The 24,825-nt window shown below is 52.4% G+C and overlaps 9 protein-coding genes across 9 annotated transcripts; 4 read left to right on the plus strand and 5 right to left on the minus strand.

Annotated features, from left to right (window-relative positions):
• Nucleotides 1–124: 124 nt before the first annotated feature.
• On the minus strand, nt 125–1,073 carry J4E86_003701 (uncharacterized protein; the record flags this gene model as incomplete). Its single annotated transcript, XM_051444253.1, has 2 exons — nt 125–174; nt 323–1,073. The coding sequence occupies 2 exons, from the start codon at nt 1,071–1,073 to the stop codon at nt 125–127; spliced, it is 801 nt and encodes a 266-aa protein (XP_051303878.1).
• A 722-nt stretch (nt 1,074–1,795) lies between these two features.
• Nucleotides 1,796–2,917, minus strand: J4E86_003702 (uncharacterized protein; the record flags this gene model as incomplete). Its single annotated transcript, XM_051444254.1, has 2 exons — nt 1,796–2,807; nt 2,859–2,917. The coding sequence occupies 2 exons, from the start codon at nt 2,915–2,917 to the stop codon at nt 1,796–1,798; spliced, it is 1,071 nt and encodes a 356-aa protein (XP_051303879.1).
• A 3,695-nt stretch (nt 2,918–6,612) lies between these two features.
• Nucleotides 6,613–8,384, plus strand: J4E86_003703 (uncharacterized protein; the record flags this gene model as incomplete). Its single annotated transcript, XM_051444255.1, has 2 exons — nt 6,613–7,024; nt 7,072–8,384. 2 exons carry the CDS (start codon nt 6,613–6,615, stop codon nt 8,382–8,384), a joined length of 1,725 nt encoding a protein of 574 aa, XP_051303880.1.
• Nucleotides 8,385–10,015: 1,631 nt separating this feature from the next.
• J4E86_003704 (uncharacterized protein) lies at nt 10,016–11,479 on the plus strand (the record flags this gene model as incomplete). Its single annotated transcript, XM_051444256.1, has 3 exons — nt 10,016–10,745; nt 10,794–10,835; nt 10,881–11,479. 3 exons carry the CDS (start codon nt 10,016–10,018, stop codon nt 11,477–11,479), a joined length of 1,371 nt encoding a protein of 456 aa, XP_051303881.1.
• A 1,680-nt stretch (nt 11,480–13,159) lies between these two features.
• J4E86_003705 (uncharacterized protein) lies at nt 13,160–15,203 on the plus strand (the record flags this gene model as incomplete). Its single annotated transcript, XM_051444257.1, has 2 exons — nt 13,160–13,355; nt 13,465–15,203. The coding sequence occupies 2 exons, from the start codon at nt 13,160–13,162 to the stop codon at nt 15,201–15,203; spliced, it is 1,935 nt and encodes a 644-aa protein (XP_051303882.1).
• A 187-nt stretch (nt 15,204–15,390) lies between these two features.
• On the minus strand, nt 15,391–16,867 carry J4E86_003706 (uncharacterized protein; the record flags this gene model as incomplete). Its single annotated transcript, XM_051444258.1, has 2 exons — nt 15,391–16,351; nt 16,410–16,867. The coding sequence occupies 2 exons, from the start codon at nt 16,865–16,867 to the stop codon at nt 15,391–15,393; spliced, it is 1,419 nt and encodes a 472-aa protein (XP_051303883.1).
• A 426-nt stretch (nt 16,868–17,293) lies between these two features.
• Nucleotides 17,294–18,661, minus strand: J4E86_003707 (uncharacterized protein; the record flags this gene model as incomplete). The annotated part of the gene is made up of 1 exon (XM_051444259.1): nt 17,294–18,661. One exon carries the CDS (start codon nt 18,659–18,661, stop codon nt 17,294–17,296), a length of 1,368 nt encoding a protein of 455 aa, XP_051303884.1.
• A 180-nt stretch (nt 18,662–18,841) lies between these two features.
• On the minus strand, nt 18,842–20,162 carry J4E86_003708 (uncharacterized protein; the record flags this gene model as incomplete). Its single annotated transcript, XM_051444260.1, has 2 exons — nt 18,842–20,053; nt 20,109–20,162. The coding sequence occupies 2 exons, from the start codon at nt 20,160–20,162 to the stop codon at nt 18,842–18,844; spliced, it is 1,266 nt and encodes a 421-aa protein (XP_051303885.1).
• Nucleotides 20,163–21,934: 1,772 nt separating this feature from the next.
• Nucleotides 21,935–22,762, plus strand: J4E86_003709 (uncharacterized protein; the record flags this gene model as incomplete). Its single annotated transcript, XM_051444261.1, has 1 exon — nt 21,935–22,762. One exon carries the CDS (start codon nt 21,935–21,937, stop codon nt 22,760–22,762), a length of 828 nt encoding a protein of 275 aa, XP_051303886.1.
• Nucleotides 22,763–24,825: the final 2,063 nt, after the last annotated feature.

Genomic DNA, 24,825 nt, shown 5'->3' on the forward strand with positions numbered 1-24,825 from the left:
CTCTATGAGCGCATTATTGGGTAATGCATCAAGAGCCATCATGCGGCATCACAAGTGTATCGTCCACCAGGGCATTCAAAAATCTCTCTTACACATGTAGATTGATCGGTTTCTACGAATTGACTCAGTCTTTGAGCTTGTATGCTAATTCGCTCATGTGGTGAAACATGTCGACTGTCCTACCATGCAACAAGAGTGTCGAAGTGATCATGTAGAGATAGCGACCCGAAGCCACAATGTAAAGGGAAAGCAAGAGCAGGTGCTGGTGCTGTGGCAACTACATGACGTCCAGTACATCTCAAATAACGAGCATGAAGCTTACGTCGGCGCCGCGCTTTGGTGTTCATCGCCTTGATCTGGTAAGCTTTATCGTCCACAATAATGGAGAGCAGGTATGTGTTCATGTCCTCGCCATCAATGCTAGGGCTACGCGCACCTATCGCAGCGCTGATCTCCTCGGTATCAAAATAGACGTCGTTGACTGTAGTCACTGCATATATGCACGATGTGACGATGTGTCGCCAGTTCGCCGCGATAAACTCAAACGGGAAGAGACAGCGGTTTAGTACTAGGCGCCATAGCTTCAACTGTAGCCGCGCAAGATCCTTTGAGTGCTTCTGATACGCAGGACATGTCTTCTCGAATGTTTGCATGAAGTCAGCAATGGCGAGCCTCGCGCTTCTATCGATGAGCAGTTTTGACACTGCGGGAAGTAGCTGCTTAATACCTTTCATTGATGCACCAACGCACATCGATAGCTGGTTCAACCTACCAGGCTGTTCAATGCCGGCGCGTACAGCGCTCAGGTACAAGACCATGGCAGCCAGCTGTTCATATGTCGCATCCACCCATAGATGCTGATGATCAACGCATGTACCCAATCCGTCCGTGATGCCGTTAATGGTGGTCTGAGAGAAGCCCATATCTTTTGCGACATCAACAACATCCTCGATAAGGCCTTCCAATCGTCGGTTATTGTTGACACGGTACGCAGCAATATCTTCAGGCGTGCTAGGCACGAAAAAGTGCTTCGAGGACGTTACCACTGCGATGTCGCACCCACGAGCGCGCATAATTACCGGCACGTGAGATTGATTGAAAAGCGGAAAATTCGGCAAGATGAGCTCACTCACTCTTGGACTACGATATCTGATCCGGCTAGATTGTTTCATCTTTTGACGTTCGCATAAAGTACACGCGAAAGCTGTGGAGTTCGTGATGGGCGTCGTACAGTTCCGTCCACACAGAGATACCTGCTCAGTGTGAACGGTATGGCCACATTCTAGGCGATGCAAGTGTGATGCGCCACTATAGCAAGGCTCGGTACGATCCTTAATGCTCATGCTGAGCGTCGTCAAGTCAGGACGCCGGTGATCTTTCTCTAGCGTTCTCTCGTGTTCTGCGATTGCGCGACGCATGTCTTTGCGAGACCTTGTATCTTCCATGGTAAGGCGTGAAAGATACCTGAGGTAGATCTCGTGATCGCAGGAGGTGTGAAATGAGAATTTGGTATGGAACTGTTTATAACCGCGCTTTCTCTCGGTATCTCAACAGCGTCAATAGAGCATAGTGATGATTCGGGCCAGGTTTCGTTGTGAACGCAGGTTATCTCGCGTGCTGATAGCCCGTTATCGAACCGTAGCAGTAGCAACAGCCTCCAGCATAGATGCAATAAGAGATCTTTAAGGCACTTGGGCGGAAGGGTCATGTGATGCTCGTTTTGATGTGAATGTTCTTGATACATTGTATACATTACTCAATATCTACAAAGTCATACAGTCTTTCTCTTTTTCGTCTAGTAGTGACCCTTCTTGGCCTTGATGCCCTTGAGGAAGCCAGCGTAGGCAGGCTTCTTCATGTAGTTGTCGTCCCAAAGCAAGGCAGCACCCTCGTTCTCAAAGACACCAGGGATCCAAGAGTACTTGTCGGAGATACCCCAGACAGTCATACCAATGCATCGCTTGACGTTCATGCACGACTTGGCAACACGCTCGAAAGCATCGGCCTGGACCTGGAGCTTCTCGGGAGTGGCGGGCGTGTTCATACGAAGGTCAATCTCGGTGTAGACGACGTCAACGCCAAGGTCAGCAGTCGCGCGGAGAGCAGCCTCGAGGGTAGCTTGGTCGGGAGCGGCACCGGGAGCAGTGGGAGTGGACTCAGTGGCAAGATGGGCCTGGTAGCCGACACCGTCGATGCGGACGCCGTAGGACTTGATGAGCTTAACGATGCGCTGAGCACCCTGGGTCTTCTCCGCGTTGTACTCGAGGTTGTAGTCATTGTAGAAGAGCTCAGCCTTACCGCGGTACTTGTTGGCGAAGCGGAAAGCGATGGGAAGGAAGGCATCGCCGATGGTGTCGTACCAGACGCTGGAGCGGTAGGTACCGTTCTCGTTCAAGGCCTCGTTAACTACGTCCCAGCGTGTGCAAACGCTCTTGTAGCGGGTCATGACGGTCTTGATGTGGTCCTCCATGATACTAATGAGGGTCTTGTTGTCGAATCCGCCCTCAGATACCCAGGCGGGCAGCTGAGAGTGCCAAACCAAGGTGTGGCAGTGGACCTCAAGCTTGTTCGCCTTGGCGTATGCCGCATAACGGTCGGCATCCGCGAAGGTGTAGTTGCCTTGGTTTGGGTGAACAGACTCAAACTTCATCGCGTTCTCGGGAGTGAAGGAGTTGAAGTCGGCCTTGATGATCTCGCCTTCGCGGGTCTCGTTGCGGAGGGTCAGGGCTGTGCCGATGAATTCCCGTCCTGCCTTCTTCATGGCCTTGTAGAGGCTGTCCTCCTTGGGCTTGTCATGGCCGTAGGTACTATCTCAATGTTAGCCAGCTAAAATGGTGGCGAGAATGCGGGTGACTTACGGGCTGGCAACAGCGGAGCTGGCAATCGCCAGACTGGCGACGATGCTGGAGAAACGCATGGTGATTGAGACTTGGAGTGTTGACTGATTCGAGGTTGTCTGCCACGGATACCCTTAAAGACATGGCGAGCCTGTCATCCTATATATTCTTCGACGGTTATTCTAGAAGTCTAGCGTATGCATGCTCAATCAATCTATCCGCTCTCGCGGTTCATCCTCACCCCAGTCGTTTTGTTTAACCGGGCTCGTGGCTCATGTGCAAACTTGTCCTTCGCCGCTGTAAACCCTTTGACCTGGCTGCATGGCGCCACCTGCTCGCGGGTTGCGGAGTTTCTCCAGACTAATCCACAAATCAACCGGCTTGGACCTCGGGATCATCGGGGTTATGGTCCTACTTCTGGGGTAGACGTTCTGGGCGCCAGCGGCCATTGCCTAAGCGAAATGCACATCCGGGGTAGACAGGCACGTGAGATGCAGGTCCCACTCATGTCGACAACGCAGGTGCAGATACGGCTGTGTCAATGGAGACTGGCCGGTTAATGTCAACTAATCCTCAGCCTCAAGCGTCCACTCCATCCATCCGAGCGTCTGATGCACTTGTCGGTGGTGGTGGTGATGATGGTAAATGGGATGGAAGAAATGAGGGGAAGATGCCCGGTTGCTGGGTTTGACCGCTCAGGGTCCGCGCTCACGGTTGATTGACGACCCACAACACCGTAAACTGCGATCAACATGCACCTCAATATATCGCGCATCCAATCTACGTCAATCCAACATTCTGTTTATTACTATCTTTCTTCTCTCACGTCGCCTCAATCATCGCATTCTCTTGCCCCCAGCCTTACACTCCAGTTCTCCGGCAGATCTCATTAAACTCGATGACGACAGGAGAAGCCGTGGAGATTTAGCCCACCCGTAAAGCCACGAACCACCTGGGCATCGTTTCCTTTCTTAGCGCGAATGTTTACTTGTGCGTGTCCCGCCCCAATGACCAAGATCGCACTTTAGCCATTTTAACCGGCGCCGCATCAACTTCCTCAGATCGCATTCTGGGCGTCTTTTCAGTGAAATGACACCGGTGACATTGAGTTTGCCTCAGTCAAGGGAACTTGGTCGAGAGCCAGGTGCGGAAGAGTCCGTAGAAGTGGCAACCGGAGTAATGGGGCCGAAATCAGTGCCATGACTCGACGCGCGTCGCCCCGTGACAATGCGGGTAGAACGCTCATCAACACCATCCATCTCATCACCTCTCAGTTCGTTTATATACGATTTTCAGCTAAGCATTCTGCGTTGTACGGTATCTAGAGAGCCTACAGTCGACGTGTGTCTTTACCGGGACCAATCCCGCTGGTGTTCTCTTCCGAACATTGAACACCCACAACGCCTTCTCGGATACCGGCTTTGAGAAGTGTTGGAATCCACTGCGATTGGAAGTCGTCTGTATGATCCGGAAGACATTGCTGTTCACTTCCACAAGGTTCCAAAGATCCGGACACGACATCTATATTGAGTTCCAAGTATCAGCAGACGTGCTGCAACGCATAAATTGCGGGAGTCGCCCTAAAGACGACAGAAGGGAACAAATTCTTCATGCTGACGGCTATCGACACGGACATGGATTTATAGCAGACTCTATACCAGCCACAGTACCGGTGGGCGTTAACGACCCAGGAAGATTGCATTCACGTTTACCGTACCGCTGCACACAGCCGAAGCATCCCGAGGTCTCGACTGCAGCGACTGCGAATGTCATGATCGGTCGCGTCATTCTAAGTACCTTCATGTGGAGCGTTATACTCATTCAACTCCACAGTCGTCCTTCATGTATACCTGTATCTCGAGTTCGTCACGCCGCTTTAGTCTTCAATCGACGATATTGTCACCAGGCTTCTTGGCCGAGAACAGACCGTTCAATGTCACGAATTGGTCAGTATTGATACCACTATAATGTTTATTGATCCTGCTCTTTCTCGACAAAGAGTTGATCTACAGATACTAACTACACTACGACCTCCATAAGGACGATACTGGACGCTGCAGCCATTTACATTGTGCAAGCACATCGCCCGACACCTTCGCCTTCACGAACCAGTTATCTGTATCAGCAAAGCACTGACTCATGCTATCGAAACCCATCTTCGTTTCCATTCCCCCTGATCACCGAAATTCTCCACATCGAACCGTGTCTATGGAGACTTTGTGACACGATCAAGAGCTTTGTCTCGTCATGACTCCTACGACTTCTCATATCCGGGCTGTGTATGCGATAGCATACCGTCAACTTTGCGGACTGAAGATGCAGTTTACAGACAGTATACCTGAATCAGACCCCCCGCTAGCAAAAGATCACAAAAAGAGCTGCAACAACACGGAAGGTTGTGGCACATACACTGAGTCAGGTACTTTGAGCCTGACCCCGAGCCTTAATAGATCAAGGCATGCGTTTTCATTTGGGCTAGATGACCAAACGAAAAGGCCACAACCTTTCGGTGACAAGACTACGAACTACAGCACGCCGCATCCAATGCGACGCATTGAGCAGGCCTCCGTTTGCTGATCGGCAACTCCGAGGTGTCACGGGTGAGTTGGAGAATGCGAAAAGGAGAGACGTGAAGTCAAGTGTGTTCAAATCCTGAGAAGATGCCCAAGATACACCTCAGGATATTGAGGGCTGAGAGCTGAGGTCGAGTGGCGGTTTATGATACACATCAGTAATCATATAGGGAGCTGAGCTTGCTAAAATCTTCATGCACCTACTCAAGGTCAGGCCTCCATGCGTGATGCCGACTCTCGTAACGTGAAAGGTCGGTGAACGTAGGTTACGAGCCCGTCGAGTATAACGCGACGCGACAGACCTCATCTTATCGGACTGGAAATTATTGCCTTCCAATCACAGTGCGTCGTTAAAAGATGATGCGCGACCACGGTACCCACCACCTCCGGTCTCATCGAAAATCCATCGAGGCTCGAACACGCAAAGACAGGGAGAGGCGAACTTGGGCATGTACCCCGACTATGAGGTTGGGCACACGATCGACGGGGTTATCAGAGAAGCGAGCGAGATTTGCATACGCGAAACATGTCCCCGAAAGACGCTAGTGAGTAGGCAAGTGCTGATTGGCTCGATGGACGGGACAGCGCGTGGCTGAACAACGTTCCGACGTCAACGGTCCGAATTAACATTTTCCTTCGCCGCAAAAGGCCCGTCCTGTCAGGAGAATTGCGACACGAACAGCAAGATTCCTTGAATCTAAGATGAGGGCGACTCGCGGATGTCAACAAACCAAGGCCTGCGCCTGCACCTATGCTGTGACGTCACCACTCTACGCAGAGCATCGGCGGTCGCCGGACTACTTTGAAGATGGAGATGAGTGTGTTCGTTGCGTACCGTGGAGTAAGAGAACGAGTTGAAGCTGTAGAGAAGCGCATATGTCTCGTCGCCCAGGTACCGACCATTCTGAGACTCTAGGTAGTATGTACCCGAAGTACATCATGACGGACCAATCCAATAGGGTTCTTTTCCTTACCCGAGTTTTCAGGTCTGCAGGTGTCGTCAACGCCCGATCCCCATAGCCTAGGTGCCCATGCCCAAGCACCAAGCTTAGCAGATCATCCCCTTGTTAATGCGTCCCTGCAATCCATATCAGGGACAGTCATGGCTGACCCCAAAAATACCCGTGCGAGGCTGACGCTGTCACAAATACACAACACCAGATCTTACATTTTCGGAGGACATCCATCGTTACCAAGGGACGATGGCTTGCGCAAACGGCTCCAAGCCGTTGCTCCTGCCCTGGGCAAACAACACTGTCTCCGCTGACGGCACTGTCCTCACCAGAGGCATTTCTTTCGCTATTGGCACTCCTCCGCAACCCTTTTCCTTGACGCCATCGACGCTTTCCGACAATCTCTTCATCAACAATGCAGCGGAGTGCGTGGCAGCTACGAACACCAGCTGCATTGGCCAACTCGGTGGCATCTTCGATAGTGCAACTTCGACTTCGTTCAAAGAGGTAGACTACGCGACATGGACAGGTAGCAGAGAGTCCGTCGATCTAGCATACGCGAGCTCGTACATCTTTTTCGACGATGCTGCGGCTTTTGGTCTCAAACCGGATGCGAACAAGTTTGCGACCTTTCCCATGTACACCAATGGATCCACCGATAGTAAGTCTATGAGAAACTGGGTTCTTTGCAGCACTGACGCGTTGTAGCAAGCGCAGACGCGCTCATGAAGAACGAGCCAAGCTATCGAGCAACTCTGCCTCTAGGAATGGACTCGAGCTTCTTGAACTACCTTGTGGACGCTGGCCAAGCTTCTTCCCGAACGTATGGACTATGGGCCGGGTCAGAATCTGAAGAAGCACCTCAAGATGGCTTGATCGTCGTTGGCGGCTACGACGAAAGCCGCCTCAAGAGCGCAGCCACTACCTTTCCTATGTTTTCCGACTGTCCAACATGCGCTATCCTTACGGCCATCACGTACGATGTTGGCGGTAAGAGCACCACGCTCTTCGCGGACGCGAAGGACACTCTTGTCGTACATCTAGATCCTTTCTCATCTGACATTAGGCTGCCAGCTGCGATGTTGGACAACCTTGCTGCGGCGGAGACTACTGCCTTTTGGAACGAAACCTCGCGTCACTTCGAGCTTCCTACCGACCCAGCTCCTGCAGGCACCATCACCGTTACGCTGTCAGACATGGGCACCCCCGGCGGCGACGCATCCAAACCCTCAGTCGCAACTTACAAGTCGGTCATTCCTGCAACTGAGCTCTACAGTCGGCCCCGAGCATACAACGCCGCTGGTCTGTACGAAGTGGACAATGCGACAGTCTTCAACATGGCCGTGACGAACCAAACCGGACCTACTACCATGACCATCGGAACCTTAGGCCTACCCTTCTTCACGCAAAACTACCTCATCGTCGATCCTGACGCGCAAAACTTCCAGCTCGCGCCTGCAGTTGTTACAGCAGCCGACCCTAAAGGTGCTGACGCGAAGGTCAAGCAAGTGTGTCGCGTCTTGCCAGGCGCAAAGGCAAAGACTCAAATTGGCCCCATAGTTGGAGCAGCGATCGGTGGCATCGTTGGTGCACTCCTAATTGTCGCTCTGGTCTGGTGGTTGCGCAGACGCAAGAACAATGCAAATGGCCAACGGCACTCTCGTGGCGAAAGCGACGCACCGACCGCGACATCACAGAACCCAATCGTCCGACGCATGCCAGACCATGTTTCTTTAGACAGTAGTTCCCTCGACCTACCGCGCCAGATGCCTGCTGCACCTCCCTCCGCCATGGTGCTGAGCGACGGAACTACATTCCCATCCCCAATCTCCGGCCGTACAAAGAGCAAGCTCGGCGGCAAACATGAAGACCCTCGAAGGGGATTGGTCCACGACAGCTTCAAAAAGGTCGACGAAGAGAACGATGGAAGGCTGCTGGATGAAAGACCCATGGGACTGAGCGAGACGATCCATTCACGAGGAACTCTACCGAGGTTGGCAGCGGAGCATACGGTCGAATGATGATAGCATTCTTGTTATTGCGCATACCCACACCCACACCAGGCTAATTTCCTTTTTGTCCTTACGACATTGTAATACCCAACTGCAGAACAATGAATAGGAATACGGATATCTACAAACACCCTGCCTGTACAATACCTTCGCCGATGAAGCTGGCTTCAACATAATACAAACTACTGCGTCTTGCAAATGAGCTACTGCTGCTGCGCTTCTCTGTGTCAGCCCGAGCGACCTTGCCACTGTGCTGAACTTGCATGAGCCTCCAGCCCTCAGCCCAAGGCCACCTGCCTAGGTATGCAAGCTGACTCTGAGCTTTGACCGTGGCCAGCTGTGGTCGAAGTCGTTTTGGGTTCTTCGTAGATGCCCAATATGCACAACAAGAGTAGCTCGCGAAAAGACTTCAGCCTCGAGCGCGAAGCCCAGATACTTCGTGGATGCCGATGAAGATGCACGGAAGTCTTTCCGCAAGAAGCCTGACCCCTTGCAACACATCCGCTAGTCCAGACGAGCTTAGCGCAGCCCCGCAGAATCCGGAAGAGCCGCCTCCCAACCTCGTGGAAGGCGCAACATAGTTTGCGACACGATGTCGGCTTCCCCGCCATCGAGAATCCGTCTTCGATGAATCTTGTGCGTTCAGCCCTGAGGAAGTTGTCCTCTTCGTGGCATCGTACCCTCAGATCAACGACACATTTGCAGATCTTGTCAAATTCGGCAGCCCTTTCCAGCAGGTCGCAATGCACCGCCAACCCCTACTTTACTCATCACGACTACTCGCGAGGCTTCTACTACGTACGCAGATCTGTTCCGCTAGGTCGCTACAGTAACAGTACGCAAGAAAAAGATTCTGGCCTCGCGATGACGTGTGCTACCGGGTTCACGTCGGCAGTGCATTCTAAAAAGAGCACGTTCGAAACTTTCCACGGGCAACTGCAGCATCGAGATATAGTTTCGCCCCCGAAGTCCTCACGCTAGCCCAGCCCCACTGCCTCGTGGAAGCGCGTCATTCCGTTTGGTGATCGCGGACCTGCCGTCGGTATGTTCTGGTGAATGCTGGCATGCCTTGTACAATGGCCTACGATCGGCACGGAAGCTGACTTTCACCAGGAAGCAAAGATCTAGAGCATGGGTCACGAGATCGGAGGCGTAGCTACAGGACTGACGACCTGTGAAATTTCGGTCGCATATACGATGAAACCGCCTACAGCCATCTAGAGTGTTGGAACCGAGATGATTTGTGCCATGCTCTTCGAACAGGCGGCACTGGACTTCAATGAGTACAGATCCTTCCGCGCTCACCTGCGCGATGAGTCTGATGGAAAGATGCGACATAGTCTCGCATGTATCTACAACAGTCCTATCCGTTGAATGACCGTTCATGTGGCAGGCGACTATGACTTCGCTCGACCGTCAGCAGAGCGTACCCGCGTTCGCATCAGACCTACGATGAATGAATGTGTAGAATCACACGGGTGAAAGTGCTTGCCGCAGTTGGCTCTTGGGCCATGGCTCTCCACGGTGGAGACTCGATGGAGCAATCAATATTCTTCACAGCAACCCTGAGAGGATAGAAGTACTACCCACTACAGGAGTTGACAACCTACACCGACTGTATCCAAGCACTCACCATAGTCATGAGCTCAACTGCTCCCCTGGAGGGGTACATCAAGCGAGCCTTAGGAGATCCCACGGCCACCATATTCAGGCCCAGCATTCACACGCCACCGCCATACTTGATCAAGGGCAGGATTAACTACATCTTGACCTTCCGGGGCTGCTTCAATCCGCCTCATCAAGGACACAAGGAAACATTATGCCACGCCTTCTTTCGAGGTGGGGAGGGTATGCACCTAACAGCCGCCATTATCTTCCCTTTGGACGACTATTCCGTAGCCTCAAAGTACAGACGCGGAAAATCGGGCTCAAAGGACCTAGTTCTTGCCCTACAACACCGTATCAACCTTATCAACACTAGTGGTCTCTATGGTGGCTGGCACTGGTGTCACCCACGTGGTGAGCCAGGCTCCGAAGCATTCAAGGACCGACTCATATCAGAGGCCGCACTAGATGGCTTCAACATACAGTTCATCACTTTAGTTGGACCTGATCACGTCGATTGGAGATATGGGTCCCCTGGATATTGGGGGCCTACTATAGTCGTTGGTACCGGGGACCCAGAACGCACCAGCCTACGCATGGAGACGGAAACGGGATTAGGCAAATTGGCTGCCTACAACGACTGGCGCACAGAAACACTCGAGGAACTGTTCATCCAGCAATTGGGAGCGGGCGGTGACTTGACGTGGCTAGAGCGGAAGTTGTCAATGCTGTTTCCGCGCGCAATGACGAACCTTTCGAGCGACCGTACGTACGATGCCTTCTCTTGCACGACCATAGCTAACATTGATCCAGGCGACGAGCGGCTCCAGATGATCAAGGATCGATTACGCACAGGTATCTGGCGCCTTGGACAGACGCGAATGTGTCACCACTCTACAGGACCATCTAGCGAATGGCTGCGTTACGTGCCCACACGCTTCTTCGGTATGACAGGCGGTGTCTGGTTTCTCGGCTACAAAGAGGAGCCACTATCATCAACACGACTTCGCCGCGCGCTTGCAGCCTCCAATGATGGAGAACAGCTCAACAAGTACATAACGGACGTTGCACTCAGCCCGCGGCTGCTAACCCTATATGTAAAGTTGCACGCCGCTGGTGCGACCCCTCAACGCAAACGTCCCGCGGAAGAAGACAAAGGAGCTGAGGCGAAACGCGTGGAGCGAGAAGCACAGCAACGTCAGTTCAAGAGGCTAAAGCAAGACTTTGCGCGAAACGAGAATGCGTACAAAGCCAACCAAAGGATTGCCTGGCGGGGCCGAGAGAAGAGCGAGTTTGGTGATTGGAACCGATTGGAATGGCAGGATCGTAGGAATGTTTATAAAGCAGAGCGCGCCATGACTCAGGACTGGAAGATGCTCAAAGATCCAATCAGGAAGGAGAATATCTTGTTCCAGTATTTGGAGAAAATGCTTAGAGAGAGGAAAAAGAGTGCGGATACGCGTGCTAAGGTAGCAGCGCCAAAGCCAGACCAGGTTTAGACATTTTTCTTGAGAGATCGCAATACTGAAAGTCATGCTCCTTATCACATGAATCAACTGTATATGGCTTAGGATTAGTGCTGCCAGGTGCAATAACAGGATTCGGCATTCGCGATGACGCGAGCGAAAGGCTGGATGTGTAAGAATGCTCACATGGCTACACGAAATTGTGAATGCCACGCCTTGTACGATGGTGATAGCTGCAATATGATTAGCCTCGCGGAATGGAACCCTCATTGGTATCACGACAAACGTTGATAGACGCAGCGCCGGTCAGATCTTGTGGGGCCTGCTTACATAATCAACGTGGCCTGCTTGTGAGCTGGACGCGTCCGACGCGACACCCCTCTTCATCCTTCCATCTCCGCTTCCACCCATGCCATGTGCCTTGAGTATGTGCGCACCAAAAATCTCGCGACTTCTGTTCAGATCGAGCGTATCAGCTCCTCGTCATGGATCGGACTTTGTCGAAATCAAGGTCCTCATATTGCGATGAGCAGCGTCTCCCTGGGTATCCATGTATGCCTTCAACGGGCGATACCTTGACGACACAGCCCCACCTCAACAAAACATACCGTCATCTCCTTCATCAAGCACGATTGAATGACTACGATCTACCTCATCGGCAAAGGAGGCTCGAGTTGCTACGACACTAGCCAGCAGCTAGATGCACATGCCAAAATACGGGTTCAGCGGCACCTAAAACTCAACACGAACATCAGCTCTCGCAGATGACAGCGCGCAACGTGTTTGGTGATACCAAACAACCTTCTTCGTACGCGTAGGTCCTCCTGGGTGGCCAGATACTTTTGCATGTACCGAGCAAGTCCGTGTCGTCCTCCACCGGTCGTTTTCGCGGTGGCTTAGCTTCCCCGCACTTCTGGAAAGCGCTCTTCGAGCCGTCGCATTGGCACCTATCATTGGCATTGTCAACAATGCGACATCACCTGTAAGCTCCGGCCCGACGCGCTGGGCGTGCTTACATTGGAGTACGTAGATCGACGCTGGACCGTGATCTCGCGTTGCCCCAGGCTCGGCAATGACGATTCTGCCTTGGCTAGACATAGCCTTCCACTTTACGAGGATGCCCACGCGTTCTCATGCGGTGCCACATATCGCCTTCTTCTATCAAGCCTTGGTAGTACCAAGACTGTGGCAAGGTACATCGCCATACTGCACGTGTTGTTCCGCCACCTCGTCGTCGTCTGCTCGCGTAAGCAAAGAAGCCTTGATCTTACACTACCCACCGGATCTTATACCACTCTCGCAATGAACCAGGATCAAGGATTCATCGTAAACAGCTCCAAGCTTATCTAGAAACTCTGTAAGACACGAAAGGCGAGCATCACCGGTTTTCTCGGAGTCAGCCGGAAATCACGGCGTGGCTGACAGCAAGTCTTGGGCTACTTTGACTTGTTCTTTCCAACATGAGACGGCTTTTACCAAGGCGCAGAAAGCCTATACCCAAGGCCTTGGCTTCCGCTGCCTTGGTTTAGCTTCCGGTGGCAGTACAATGGACGTGATATAAAGAGATGTACCCACTCTCGTTACATCCGTTGTACCTTCTGCTCATCTCAGTACTGACTAGCCTGATTGCTCTGTTCTGGGCTGAGCTTCCCTAAAGTATTGCAAACATCTGTTCTGATCACACCAGAGAGAGAGAGCAAGTAAAGTCGCCACATGCGGTACCTCACAGTCGCCAAGGCATCTGCATATGCCTTGCTTTCGTTTTCGTCCATCGCCTCTGCTTGGCCAACGTACAATCTGCACAACTCCCAATTCGCGAAACGTCAAGGCCCGGGAGATCTTCCTTCCCAGGGAGGTCAAACTGAAGAGCCAGTCTTCAACGAAGAGTACGACTTCATTGTCGCAGGTGGTACGTTCAATTCTTAATTCGCCACGTGAGATCATCGACAAACACATCATACTTGTGGATAATCTCCACCAGGTCGGATCATTCCATACACCTTGCTAACACTGAGTAGGAGGAACAGCTGGTCTAGTCCTGGCCAACCGCCTTACTGAGTCTGGACACTTCTCCGTGCTGGTTCTCGAAGCTGGGCCCAGCCCCGAACAAGTTTTGGCATACGAATCGCCTGGCGGCAACCAGTTCATCAAAGGCAGCGTAATCGACTGGGGTCTGCTTACCACACCACAAGAGCATCTGAACAACCGCACCCTTCAGTATCTCCGCGGACGAACTCTTGGTGGCTCGAGCACGACGAACGGTCTTTACTACGCGCGAGGCTCAGCCAGTGTATACGATCATTGGGCCAAGTTGGGTAACCCTGGATGGAGCTGGAACGATGTCTACCGCCTCTTTAAGAAGAGTACGAAGTTGAATGCGCCCACCTCGACGGCGGAGCTTTCGGCGTTCAGCCAAGAGTACAAGACGTTCAATGAAGATGCCTATAGCGACGGGCCGCTCCAGCTAGGTTTCCAGGGATACGTTCCACCATCTACCGAAGGATTCGTCGTTGCTTGCAGCGAAGCCGCTGATATTCCTATCGTCGAAGATCTCAACCTCGGAGATGGCGAAGGTGTGAAGCATGGAACGACGACGATGGACAGCATGCTGCGGAGGAGCTCCAGCTACGACAGCTTCTATCAGCAAGCTCGTAACCGAACGAACCTCAAGGTGCTGCATGACGCTCCTGTCACCGGTATCGTCATGAGCAAGCCATCAGCAACGAACTCCACTAGCAAGCCGCGTGCCATTGGTGTCAGCTACATCAACCAAATCACTGGTTTCGTGAGCCAAGCGAGAGCACGCAATGAAGTCATCGTCAGCATGGGTGCCTTCCACTCACCGCAGCTCCTCATGGTCTCAGGTATTGGCCCGGCCGACGAACTCGAGAAGGTCGGTATCACGCCTGTCGTCGTCAATGAGAACGTTGGCCATCATCTCAATGACCACTCAGTCTTCAGTATCATGGCACGTGCCCAGGATAATGCTTCCACGACGGACATGTCCCGCACGCCCCAGAATCTGCGCGCTGCCCAGGAAGCATTCTACCAAAACCTCACCGGCCAGTACACCGCTCCCTCCGGTGTCACAAACGGCTTCCAAAAGCTCAGCGAGCAGCAACTACGCGACATCGGCGCTCAGGCTGTCATTGACGCTGGCCTCGCGAACCAAACACACATCGAGTATCTATTCGAGAGCGTGTGGTACCCATGGATTCCAACACCATACTGGGCCCCATTATCAAACGACTCCTACATCTCAGTCACCGCATCAAGCATGGTCCAGCTCTCCCGCGGCACAGTCAGCCTCCGCAGCGCCTCCATGTCCGACAGTCCCCTCATCAACAGCAACTACTATGCCGACCCCACCGACAGCGCCATCGGCATTGCTTCATTCAAGTACCTCCGCGCTATCCTTCGCCACCCGGCCTTGTCGCGCTTCACTATCGGCCCGAATTCTGGTGAAGTCAGCCCTGGCCCAGCTGTTGCTGATGACGATGACGAAGCTATCCTAGAGTACATCAAGGCCAATACCATTCCCAACTGGCATGCTACCGGTACGAACCAGATGCTGCCGCAGGAAGATGGTGGTGTTGTGGATAGTAGGCTGAGGGTGTATGGTGTTGATGGGCTGAGAGTTGTTGATTGCAGTATTGTACCGGTACTTCCGGATGCTAATATCTTGGCGAGTATCTATATGGTGGCTGAGAAGGGTAGTGAGATGATCAGGGAAGACTGGGGTGATGCGATGTATTGATGAGCATGGAGGTGAGAGGAGATCCTTTGATACTGTACAAGAAGAAGTATGAATCATTATGGCCACTGAAGATGCCCTGAGCGCAGACCTCCTCGACTGTGATACCTGTTTCCATGCGCGTCTCCCAAACATCCATAATCAGGGTGTTGTATGCCGTCGGACGCACCCGGAGATGCTCACAGCTCTCCTACATACCGCCTACCCACATCATGATGACCTCCGCCTCCTTGCGGACGACAGGGTCGTTCGGTACAAGTGATATAGCTCCACGGATAAGTTCCAGAGCGTAGACAGCTTGCAATCTATCACCCCAAATCCGAATGCACACAGCGCGGCGGTACAAGATCTTTGCCTGGAGCATCGTAGGACATACCCATGTGTATCCTTCTTTCCACTGTCCTGGTTCAACACACTTGGCAGACGTTTCAAGGCAGGATAGGGTGAGGTTTCTGTACGATTGCCGAATTGCCCGCGGTATGGATTCGTTCTTGGAGTCGGGGCCCCACATCATGATGTTGACCAGTGCCGAATTGAGTCCCAGTGAGCACTGCAGCTCAGCCATCTGGTCGATCCAAGGCTCACCGCCAACCTTGATGAGTTTAGCCCAGGAGGTGCCCTCGCGCATACGATCGATCTCATGCATGTTTGTTCCCCAAGCGGAGAACGCCTCCATCAGTCGACCTTCGCGGTAGAGTTGGGCACCGCGGTCTTTGTTCTTCCTCATGAGTTTGATGATGGTGTGTGGATCGTTATACTTTTCCAACATCATCAGCTCTTTCAGTTCTGTTGCGACATCAGGCGAGACATGACCATGCACTTCGACTTTTTTGAAGTCTCGCAGACCAGTTAATTCCCAGAGTAAGTCCCTCTGGGTAACCTCGGAGAAGAAGTCTGTCAAGTCGTCTTGGTACCATGGGCCTTTATGAGCGAGCATCGGAGCTACAGTTATGATGAATGTCGCATTCTTGGCGAGCCCTGGTACAATGGTTTTTGCCATCTCGAAGCTGCCACAGAATTTTTCAAGATGCTGGCCTAGGATGACTACGCTTGCTGGTTGACTGGCGCCTGCGTGCGAACTAGGCTCCGCATCTTCGGAAGGCATAGTGAGCTCCTCATCTGCGGCAGACATAGTGATATCGACAACTTGTCTGCAATCAGATGTTAGGAACCTCAGTCAGTATAATAGACCTTGTAACTTTGACGTACCCATTGAACTGCGCTGCGCATTGTCCACTTGCGACGACGGGGACGTTCTGGCCAGCGATGATGTTATGGAGAGTGCGTTTACCCGGGCAGCTGATCCGAACGAATCTGTTGGTTTTTACCATGATGTCGTAGGCTTCACGATGAACCTGACTGTTCACACGAAGGATGGCAGAGTCGTTCCAATGTTGAGCGGAGAGAAGTTTGAACTCAAAGTTGTTCTTGGTAAACAGATCCTCGGGCATTTTCCGGGCAGGAGGTGGGGCGGGTCCAAACGAGCAGAGCAGCAAAGTATAGACTTTGTTTCTGAGCTCTCCGGGAAGGTCCATGAAGCGAAAGGGCGCATCGGTATCGGCGGTAGCCATATTGGCGTTGACTGTGGAAGCCGTCGTCGCGACAATCGTGTCGGGGTCGAGTGTGGATTTGACGTGAGGAGGACGGAGGGTGAAGGCGGGAGACATTCTGTATTTTGGTTTCCCACGTGCGCTCAAGTTGGCTTAGCGCGTAGTAAACAAACTCGGAGTCCGAGCGTGGCGATGACGCAGCGGGAACTGCCCAAGCTGCACGGTGAAGGGAGGCAGACATTAAGTGAGTCAATGCTACGTCACCATGTTAACAACGAACCGCATTGCATCAGCCATTGCAGGTGACTGCGGTTATGAAGATCCGAAGCACCGCATGCCTCGGTGCAGGATCGACAGATGGACTAGACAGAGACGAGAGAATATCACAACAACTTGAAGCGAGAACAGTGGCCAAGATTTGAATCCTACATATACGTGCCTACTTTAAGTGGCATACCGCCGTAGGCGCGATACCGCATACGCCAGTGCGTCTCATAAACCAGGGCGGGAATGTGGCCGCAGCCTTAGCAGACAGTATACAAGTTACATGTTGGTTGTCATGTTGACTGTAATATCTCCGCTGTCAGATATATGAATGCGAACTGAAGCCCTATCGGCATCGAAGTTGCAGCCAGAAGCGATCCATCGGAGTATGGCGCCACGCAATTCCAGGAAAGATGTGTCGGTAGGCGAGCGTTCGAGGGCACATTCGACTATAGTGAGCGCTCCGTCCGCGTTTCCGATACTACCGTGTAGGAGATAGACCAGCGCTTGTCGGTAAAGAAGCTTCGAGTAACGAGCCCATGACGGGCTCCATGTGCGACCTTCCTGCCAAAGACTTGTCTCCATGCATTCGTGAGCGGCAGTAAAGGTACGCGATGACATGCTGCCAAAGGTGGCCCTAAGCCTTCCAACTTTTCCGTCCTCCATCGCAATGCTGAACATCACTAGTATAGCATAGGCATGGTTCAGGCAGCATGAGGACCTTAGCTCAATCATCGCATCGACGAATGAATCCCCTCCCAACAAGATAAGGTTGCTCCAGGACGACGACGCGCGGATACGGCCGATCTCTGACGAACATGCAGACCACACGCTTGATCCTTCCATGCGGGAGCCATCTTGCCACTTCGCATCCCCGTAATCTTTCTGGCTTTGGAGTTGGTGAAGCAGTTCAGTAGGATCCGACCATTCATTCTTGCACATGTCCTCCGCCGTCGCAATCGCAAGCCCGGGCGACACGCGACCATGTACACGGACGTTCTTCAAGCCTCGCATATGGGTCTTGAATGGAGCGAGTAGGCTGAGTTGTACCTCTTCGGAGACAAAGGCGTCGAACGAGTCTTTGTAAAGTGAAGTGTGCTCGCCGAGCAGAGGTGCGACATCCACATCGACTATGAGAGTGTTGTTAAGAGTGCATCGATTGGTTTTCTCACAGAACGATGGCAGATCTCTGGCGAGGAGCATGACGCTCATGGGCGGCTCGTGCGAAGGCGCTGGCATCGACAATGTAACTGAGAGGATGTGGCCTTTGAACTGAGAGCTATGCAGATCGTTGTGTGTGATGACCGTTACAACACTCTGCCGGATGATGTCCATGACTGGTACAGGCGGGAATGCGCGGACAACGACGAAACGGTTCGCCTTCACCATGACGTCGTAGGCTTCAAGATGAACTTGACGACTGGTGAGAAGGATGGCTGTCTCTGCGCGGTGGCCAGCAGATGCAATAGGCACGCCGAGTTTCGTGACTGTCTGCTCGACAGGAGGTCCGAACGAACATAGCAACAGGGTGTAGACTTGATTGCGCAGTTCTCCGGGTAAGTCCATGAAGTGGAAGGGCTGAGTCGAATTGGATACCATGGCTTTTACGCGCCGCTTGAGACGGCGGGCGTGCTTGCGGAACTTCATGATATCAGTTCCGGCGGAGAAGCGAGGAGAGAACGGAAGAAAGAACGACAGGTAGTATCAATTTGGGGTCGTCTGTGGCGGGCTCCCGAGCACGAGCCACTGGTCCTAGCTTTCCCAGGCACCAATATAGGAGATTGTGAAAGGCATTTCAGAGCATTTCAGAGACTGCTGAAGGTAGAATCAGAGCCGTCGTATCCACTCCAGTATGTTCTCACGCTCTCTGAGAAGTACACCGTCACCCGGCTGTGACACAAGAGCTTTATCGATGAAGCTCAAAGCGCGATCCGTGTTCTGTGGGTTTCCTTCCAGCCTCATGAACATTGCGTACCGATAGCGCAGCTTGGCGAACTGCTGAAGCGAAGGTCTGTACTTGTAACCAGGTTTCCAGAAGCCTGGCTTCAACGACCGAGTTGCAGAGTTCAGCGCACCATCGGCCAATAGCTCAGCGCCAAACGCGTTCTTCTGCATATTCGCGATCTGAATGTGGGCGATATTAAGCTGCATCATAAAGTATAGCGGAGCGATTTCCGCAACGAATGCATCACCTCCCTTGCGAATTAGATTTGGCCAGGAACTGGACTCACGTAACTGCTCCAGATCGTAAACGGCGTCCTGCCAACCAATGACGGCCTCCTCAAATTGGCGGGCTTTAAACTGTTGTGACCCGCGATCTTTCGCGGCCGCAAACTCGGCGAGAACAGCCGCCGGATTGAAACATCTGTCTTGCCCAAGACTTTGACGAACGGTAGCTGCCAGAGCACTGTCGACATGGCCATTGATTTCGACGGTCCCGTATCCAAACAGATTGGCCATGAACGGCATGAACAGTGTTTCCTGCGTCTTCTTGGTGAAGAAACCGTTGAGGTCGGGTGATGGTGTGTTACTTGACGCAACGTCTAAGACGGGCGCCATGGTGATTGAGATCTTGATCTTTTCGCTGAACCCCGGATCATGTAAATCCCCATCGTTTAATGCCTTACAAAACCGGTCCAGATCGCTGTAAAGGATCATCGCGGTGACAGGTTCACGTAGGTTCTCAGAGTCAAGCGGGGAACGAGCGAATCGTGGTTGTTTGAAACCAATGTGCACACCAAGCACGTATCCCTTGAACCTATCAACAATGTCTTCGTCGATGGCGATCATCCGGACCGCTTGGCCTGCCATAGCAAGGCGCATGGGGAGCCCCCGCGACGATGTGACCTTTATGAAGCGATTGATTTTGACCATGACACTATAAGCCTCGCGGTATGTTTCTTTGGATACCCGCAGTATCGCGGTCTCGACCTGATGTTCTGCAAGTGTCGCGGTGAGAAATGACGAGGGCTGTATCGTGACGGTGGTTGGTGGTGGGCTGAAGCTGCATAATGCGATACGATAGATCTTGTTGCGTATCTGTGGGGGATACAAGTCAGCACGCATCATATTGAGGAGATTCGAAGAGTCCTACCTCTCCGGGGAGGTCGCGAAAGCGGAATGGGGTCGACGGCGTCGGGCCAGCCATCGCGGGTACGGCAAGTCGGGAAATTGCCTGGTAAATTGGAAGAAAGAGAGGTTATATGGATAATGGTTTTGTCGATGGCAGCAAGATCTACTTCACCCTGGATATCGGACTTGGAGCTGAATGCTGAGGTGTCAATAAGAAGACGCGGGGAAGCTTACACGCTAATTTGAGGTTTCACGCTAAACGCGAAGACATGTGACTTAGCGCGACGAGGTTTGTCAGTCATCTCTCTCTGGTGCGCATCCTCCTATACCTAACCAACACCTCCTCCTGAACGCGGTCTAAAGTTCGGTTTCGATGCCGTTGCAAATCGCACCAGAATCGAACGTGACCGTATTCGTACGTTCAATGCCCGCCTCCAACACAACAACAAAAGCGACTTAGCGCGGCTTCTGTGCGGTCTACGAACTCCAGAGCGACAACGTTGCGGCTCACGTCGCTCCGCACGACCAAACGTACAGCGGCCTTGATACACTCAATCGCTATCCCCTGTGGACGCTAGAAGACAGCTCTTCCGGTCTTGCAAAACGATCGATGCCGTTTAGTCCACATTATGCGTGAGTAGACTACCTTCCACGATAAACATTGTCTTTTTCACGTGCAGCACGTTCCGCATCCTCCCCTACACTGCTGTGCCCAGTTTCATATAGCATTAGCGCGGTAGGTGCAGCCTTGAAGGTAGCACGGACAGTCGCCAGGGCCAAGACTCCGTTCTCCCCGCCAGAGTCCCTCTCTGCGCACACGAGCAGTACAGTGTTGTCTTCTGTTGATCTCTCGTCCATGATGGCAAAAAGGTCCGTGAAAATTTCCGACTCTGTATCCTCGCGAAGCTTCAAGAGCAGTTGGTGACATTCCTGGGGCGTCTTTCCAATAAATGGGGAGTTTGGGTCGCTTCCGTCTTGTCCTGGTACTCCTGATGCCTCGTCGTAATAGTCGTCAACGCTGTCCACGAAAACAATTCTCCACATGTCGACCTCGTCGCGAGTTTCCTTGATGAAACGATCTATAGTCTGCAACCCTCGCTTGAAGTCAATGCTGAGCCGAAGCTAGGGAGAGGATACACCCCACTGACCTCTTCGGGCAGCCGAGCGGCGCAAACTACAGGGTACATTAAACCCATTTTCCGAAGTTTAGGTGAGTGGGAGATCAGAAAGATCAGGTAACGGTCAAGACGAAAGAATTCAACAAGGTCTCACGGTAGTACAGTGGTATGAACACTTAGCGTGATGGAGGGAAAACTTGTGTAAGACAGCATGTGGGACTTTAGCAGTATGACGTAAGTGCTCTTTTAGGTTTCTAACGTTCCCTGATAAAGAATTATTCCGCGTGCGGAGCACGCTACGGTATCTCTCCGCTAGCTTCTGGCTATCACGGCTGTCTACCTAGGTGCATGGTTGCATTTCGCTTAACAGGCAGCAATCCTTATTTACGAGTATGGCGCGTTAAAGCTGACGCGATGTCCACCCTGGAAACTCGAAATCGACTCGCAGCAATATCATTCTTTTGTTACAACCAGGTCAAAGATGGCCAGCACCTGCTTACCCCGCCTTCCGGACGAGTTGTTCATCCAAGTCCTCCAAAGCGTCGACGACCCATTCGTGCTCTGGGTTACATGCCGTCAAGTATCGCAAGCCTGGCGAAAAGAAGGCGAGCGCGCATTTCAAGCCACTTATCTTCCCCTTCTTCGCATCGATTGGAGCCACATTCGTCATGCAGGAGAGCATGGTGGCCGGATAGACTGCAATCTCATCGCTACCACAGACGAACACTCCATGGACCCACAATCTTCAACTCTCTCCCTTCTCGTACGATCAGGCAAACCACAGTCGGGAGAGCTGTCTTCGCACTGGGAAGATGTAGTTGATTGTGAGAATTTTGAAGGAGACGTCCGATGGATAAAATCTTATAACGACTGTCACCTATGGGGACGTTGCAATGGCTTTGACAAGCACGCGCAGGCTATGTGGTTTGATACTGCAGATGAACGGTACACTTTCGTCGGTAGTGCCGAGACGCGCGCTTTCGACATCAAGTTTCCGGCACAGGAACAACACGGTCGTGCCTGCTGCCGAGTAACATGCGACTGGAAAGCGTTGATGGACGCGCTGTTCACAGAGGAGAGATACGTACGGCACAAACGCCCAGGCCCATCTTTCTTTGAGCTTGGAGAGCAAGGCATTCGCGCGAATCTGGTCAAAGCCGAACGTGACATCATCATCAGGACTACTGCTCCCGAGCCGGAGTCGTCGGAAAAGGCTATCGCGGCCGAGAAGAAACTATACGAAGAGAATGTGAAAACGTTCTTACAAATACATTGTCACCAGAACGAGCAGTACAAATCACTCTACGCTGCAGCGTTACAGGAGAGGCTGCATCGTGTATGGATCAGGGGAGGTATAGACCCTTACGCCGGCCTTAATCATACCAGCTTCGCTCGCTTCTGCGACTCCAACAAGCGACTGACATTCGACCAGGAGCAAACCGGATGTGGGAGGATGATGCAGAGTAGGCTTGATAGACTCCAAGCTTTCGCCGACGGGATATGGGAGAGCAGGTTTGGAAGAAAGGAAGAGTTGACAAGCCACAAGGGCCGTGTGTAAAGCTCATTGCAGCTTTGTATAGTCCACCAAATCCAACCAAGACATATCGTTCGTCTCCCCAAATGCTTTCTCTTGATCTAGTGTCGTCTGTGATGAAGGCAGGACTTGTTTTGAGGAAGACAAGTCGGTGAGAGTGGCTTCTACCAAGTCGCGTAGCTGGTCATCCGCGAAGTCACGCCATATGGCCGTCAATCTCACGTCGTCTAGGCGGCTTGCGATGAGTTTGTTTAAGCGAGAGGGCAGGATGCGGAGTAGTTCTCGAGAAGTGTAGTGCGACTCTTCGCATCGCGTTGACATAACATCCCGATTCCGGTCTCCTTGCACTGCGCATTGCGCATCGACATCTAATCACCGTCAGCGTGTCTATCAACTACGACGAGATACAAAGTAGGTAGAACTTACAAGCTTTTCTCAGTTCTTTATCGTCGGCATATGGAAATATAAGCCGGTAGATTTCACGCCATCGCTTCTCTTCCGAATTCCCCGCTGCACCTTTTTTTGACCGCATCGCTTCGAATATCGCATGGCTTAGACTCCAGATCTCTGTGCTTGGCCTTTCCACAAGCTGGCATGGCTGGTCATTGCGTTCATGCATGGCTAGGTCTTGTTTCCCTGTTGCGTTTCCCTGGAATTTGGCCCCGCATCGTTCACATGTATAGTATAGGTGCACACGTTCCAGATGTTGTTTGAGTCTGTGGATGCCGAGGAAGCCTGGCCCGACGCAAGAGTCGTTTTCACAGCGTTGTGGGTTGCGTACGTAGAAAGGGCATGCGAGACCGGGGTTGGTCGTATCGCAACGACGGCGTCGGGGCTTTTTGCGGGGCGGTGGGTTCGTATCGTTGGGAATGGTGTCTGATCTGGGCGGTATCTGGTGGTCGACTTCGTTTGCGCGTTTGCGTGATGCTTTGTCTACGTTAGATGTCTTACTTTGAGAGCCGTAGCCGCTGTCGAGGGCTTGTTGTGTCACGGTGGTGAGTGTGGATGACGTTAAACTCGTCTTCGTTAGGGCTGAGGTTATTGAGGACGACGCGCCGTATGAACTGGTCGTTTTAATTCCAGCATCGTTGCGGGAATGTGCGATGAAAGGCTCGTCAATACCATATGTTGCCGGCAAGTTGATGTGACGTCCATGAGCCAGGTCCGCTCTGTCAACCCCGAGGCCAGGCACTCTCTCACCATGGATCGACATCAGCGTTCTCGTGTCATCGTGACTGTCAAACACCTCCAAAGCTTCCACCTCCTGGCAGCCATCATAGAATGATGCAAATGACGATAAGTTCTGCTGAACCGCAGAAACCAAGTCATCAGCTGTACGTAGTTCTAGAGAACTTCCCGTCTTTGGCACATATACAAGTGTCACTTCTGAAGCTTCGTAGGTCACGATATCATTCATTGCGCCGTCCGTTGCAATTTCCAGGGCGGAAGGGTAGTGACAGGCGTAATTGTCAAGAAAGCTGGTGGCGTCGCACATGGAGCATGCAGCCCATAGTGCAGCACGGTTCTCAGCGAAGCCGCATTGACAACATGTCCACATGCGCACATGTTCGATGTGCCCGTTAGCAAGCGAGTAGAGTATGCTCTCTGCGCAGTGCGCGCATCGCCAGTGTGTGCCTCCGGAACGGAAGAGGATCGAATTTGAGGGTGTGGTCTTCAGATAATCGGAGGTCGGAGGGGCTATCGCGTCGGTAGAGCTGCGCGGCAAGTCGAGTGTATCAAATGAGGATTCCATGATAATGGCAAGTGGGGATCGCGGCTATCTTAGACCTTAATATCGACGAGAGGCTACAATTGTATTGACCAGGCGAGCATCGCCTCCAGAAATGTGCCGAGGCGTCCAAGCACCTACCTTGAACGCGCAAAGTTGCGCAAACTCTCAGCCATGGGGCTTTGCGCGCAAAATGCTTGGTCATTGACACGTTCAGCTTCCCGCATGATGCATATAAGCAGAGACGTGTACCAATCAGGAGCGGTGGTACGAACTTGCAACGGTGACACGCAGCAGTCGACCTGGTGTTCGAGGATACCAACTGAACGATCGTTGCAGGTTCCTGAGTTCTCGTTGG

This window comes from Alternaria arbusti, assembly GCF_024043155.1.
Source record: "Alternaria arbusti strain BMP 1465 chromosome Unknown scaffold_4, whole genome shotgun sequence".
Taxonomy (NCBI): domain Eukaryota; kingdom Fungi; phylum Ascomycota; class Dothideomycetes; order Pleosporales; family Pleosporaceae; genus Alternaria; species Alternaria arbusti.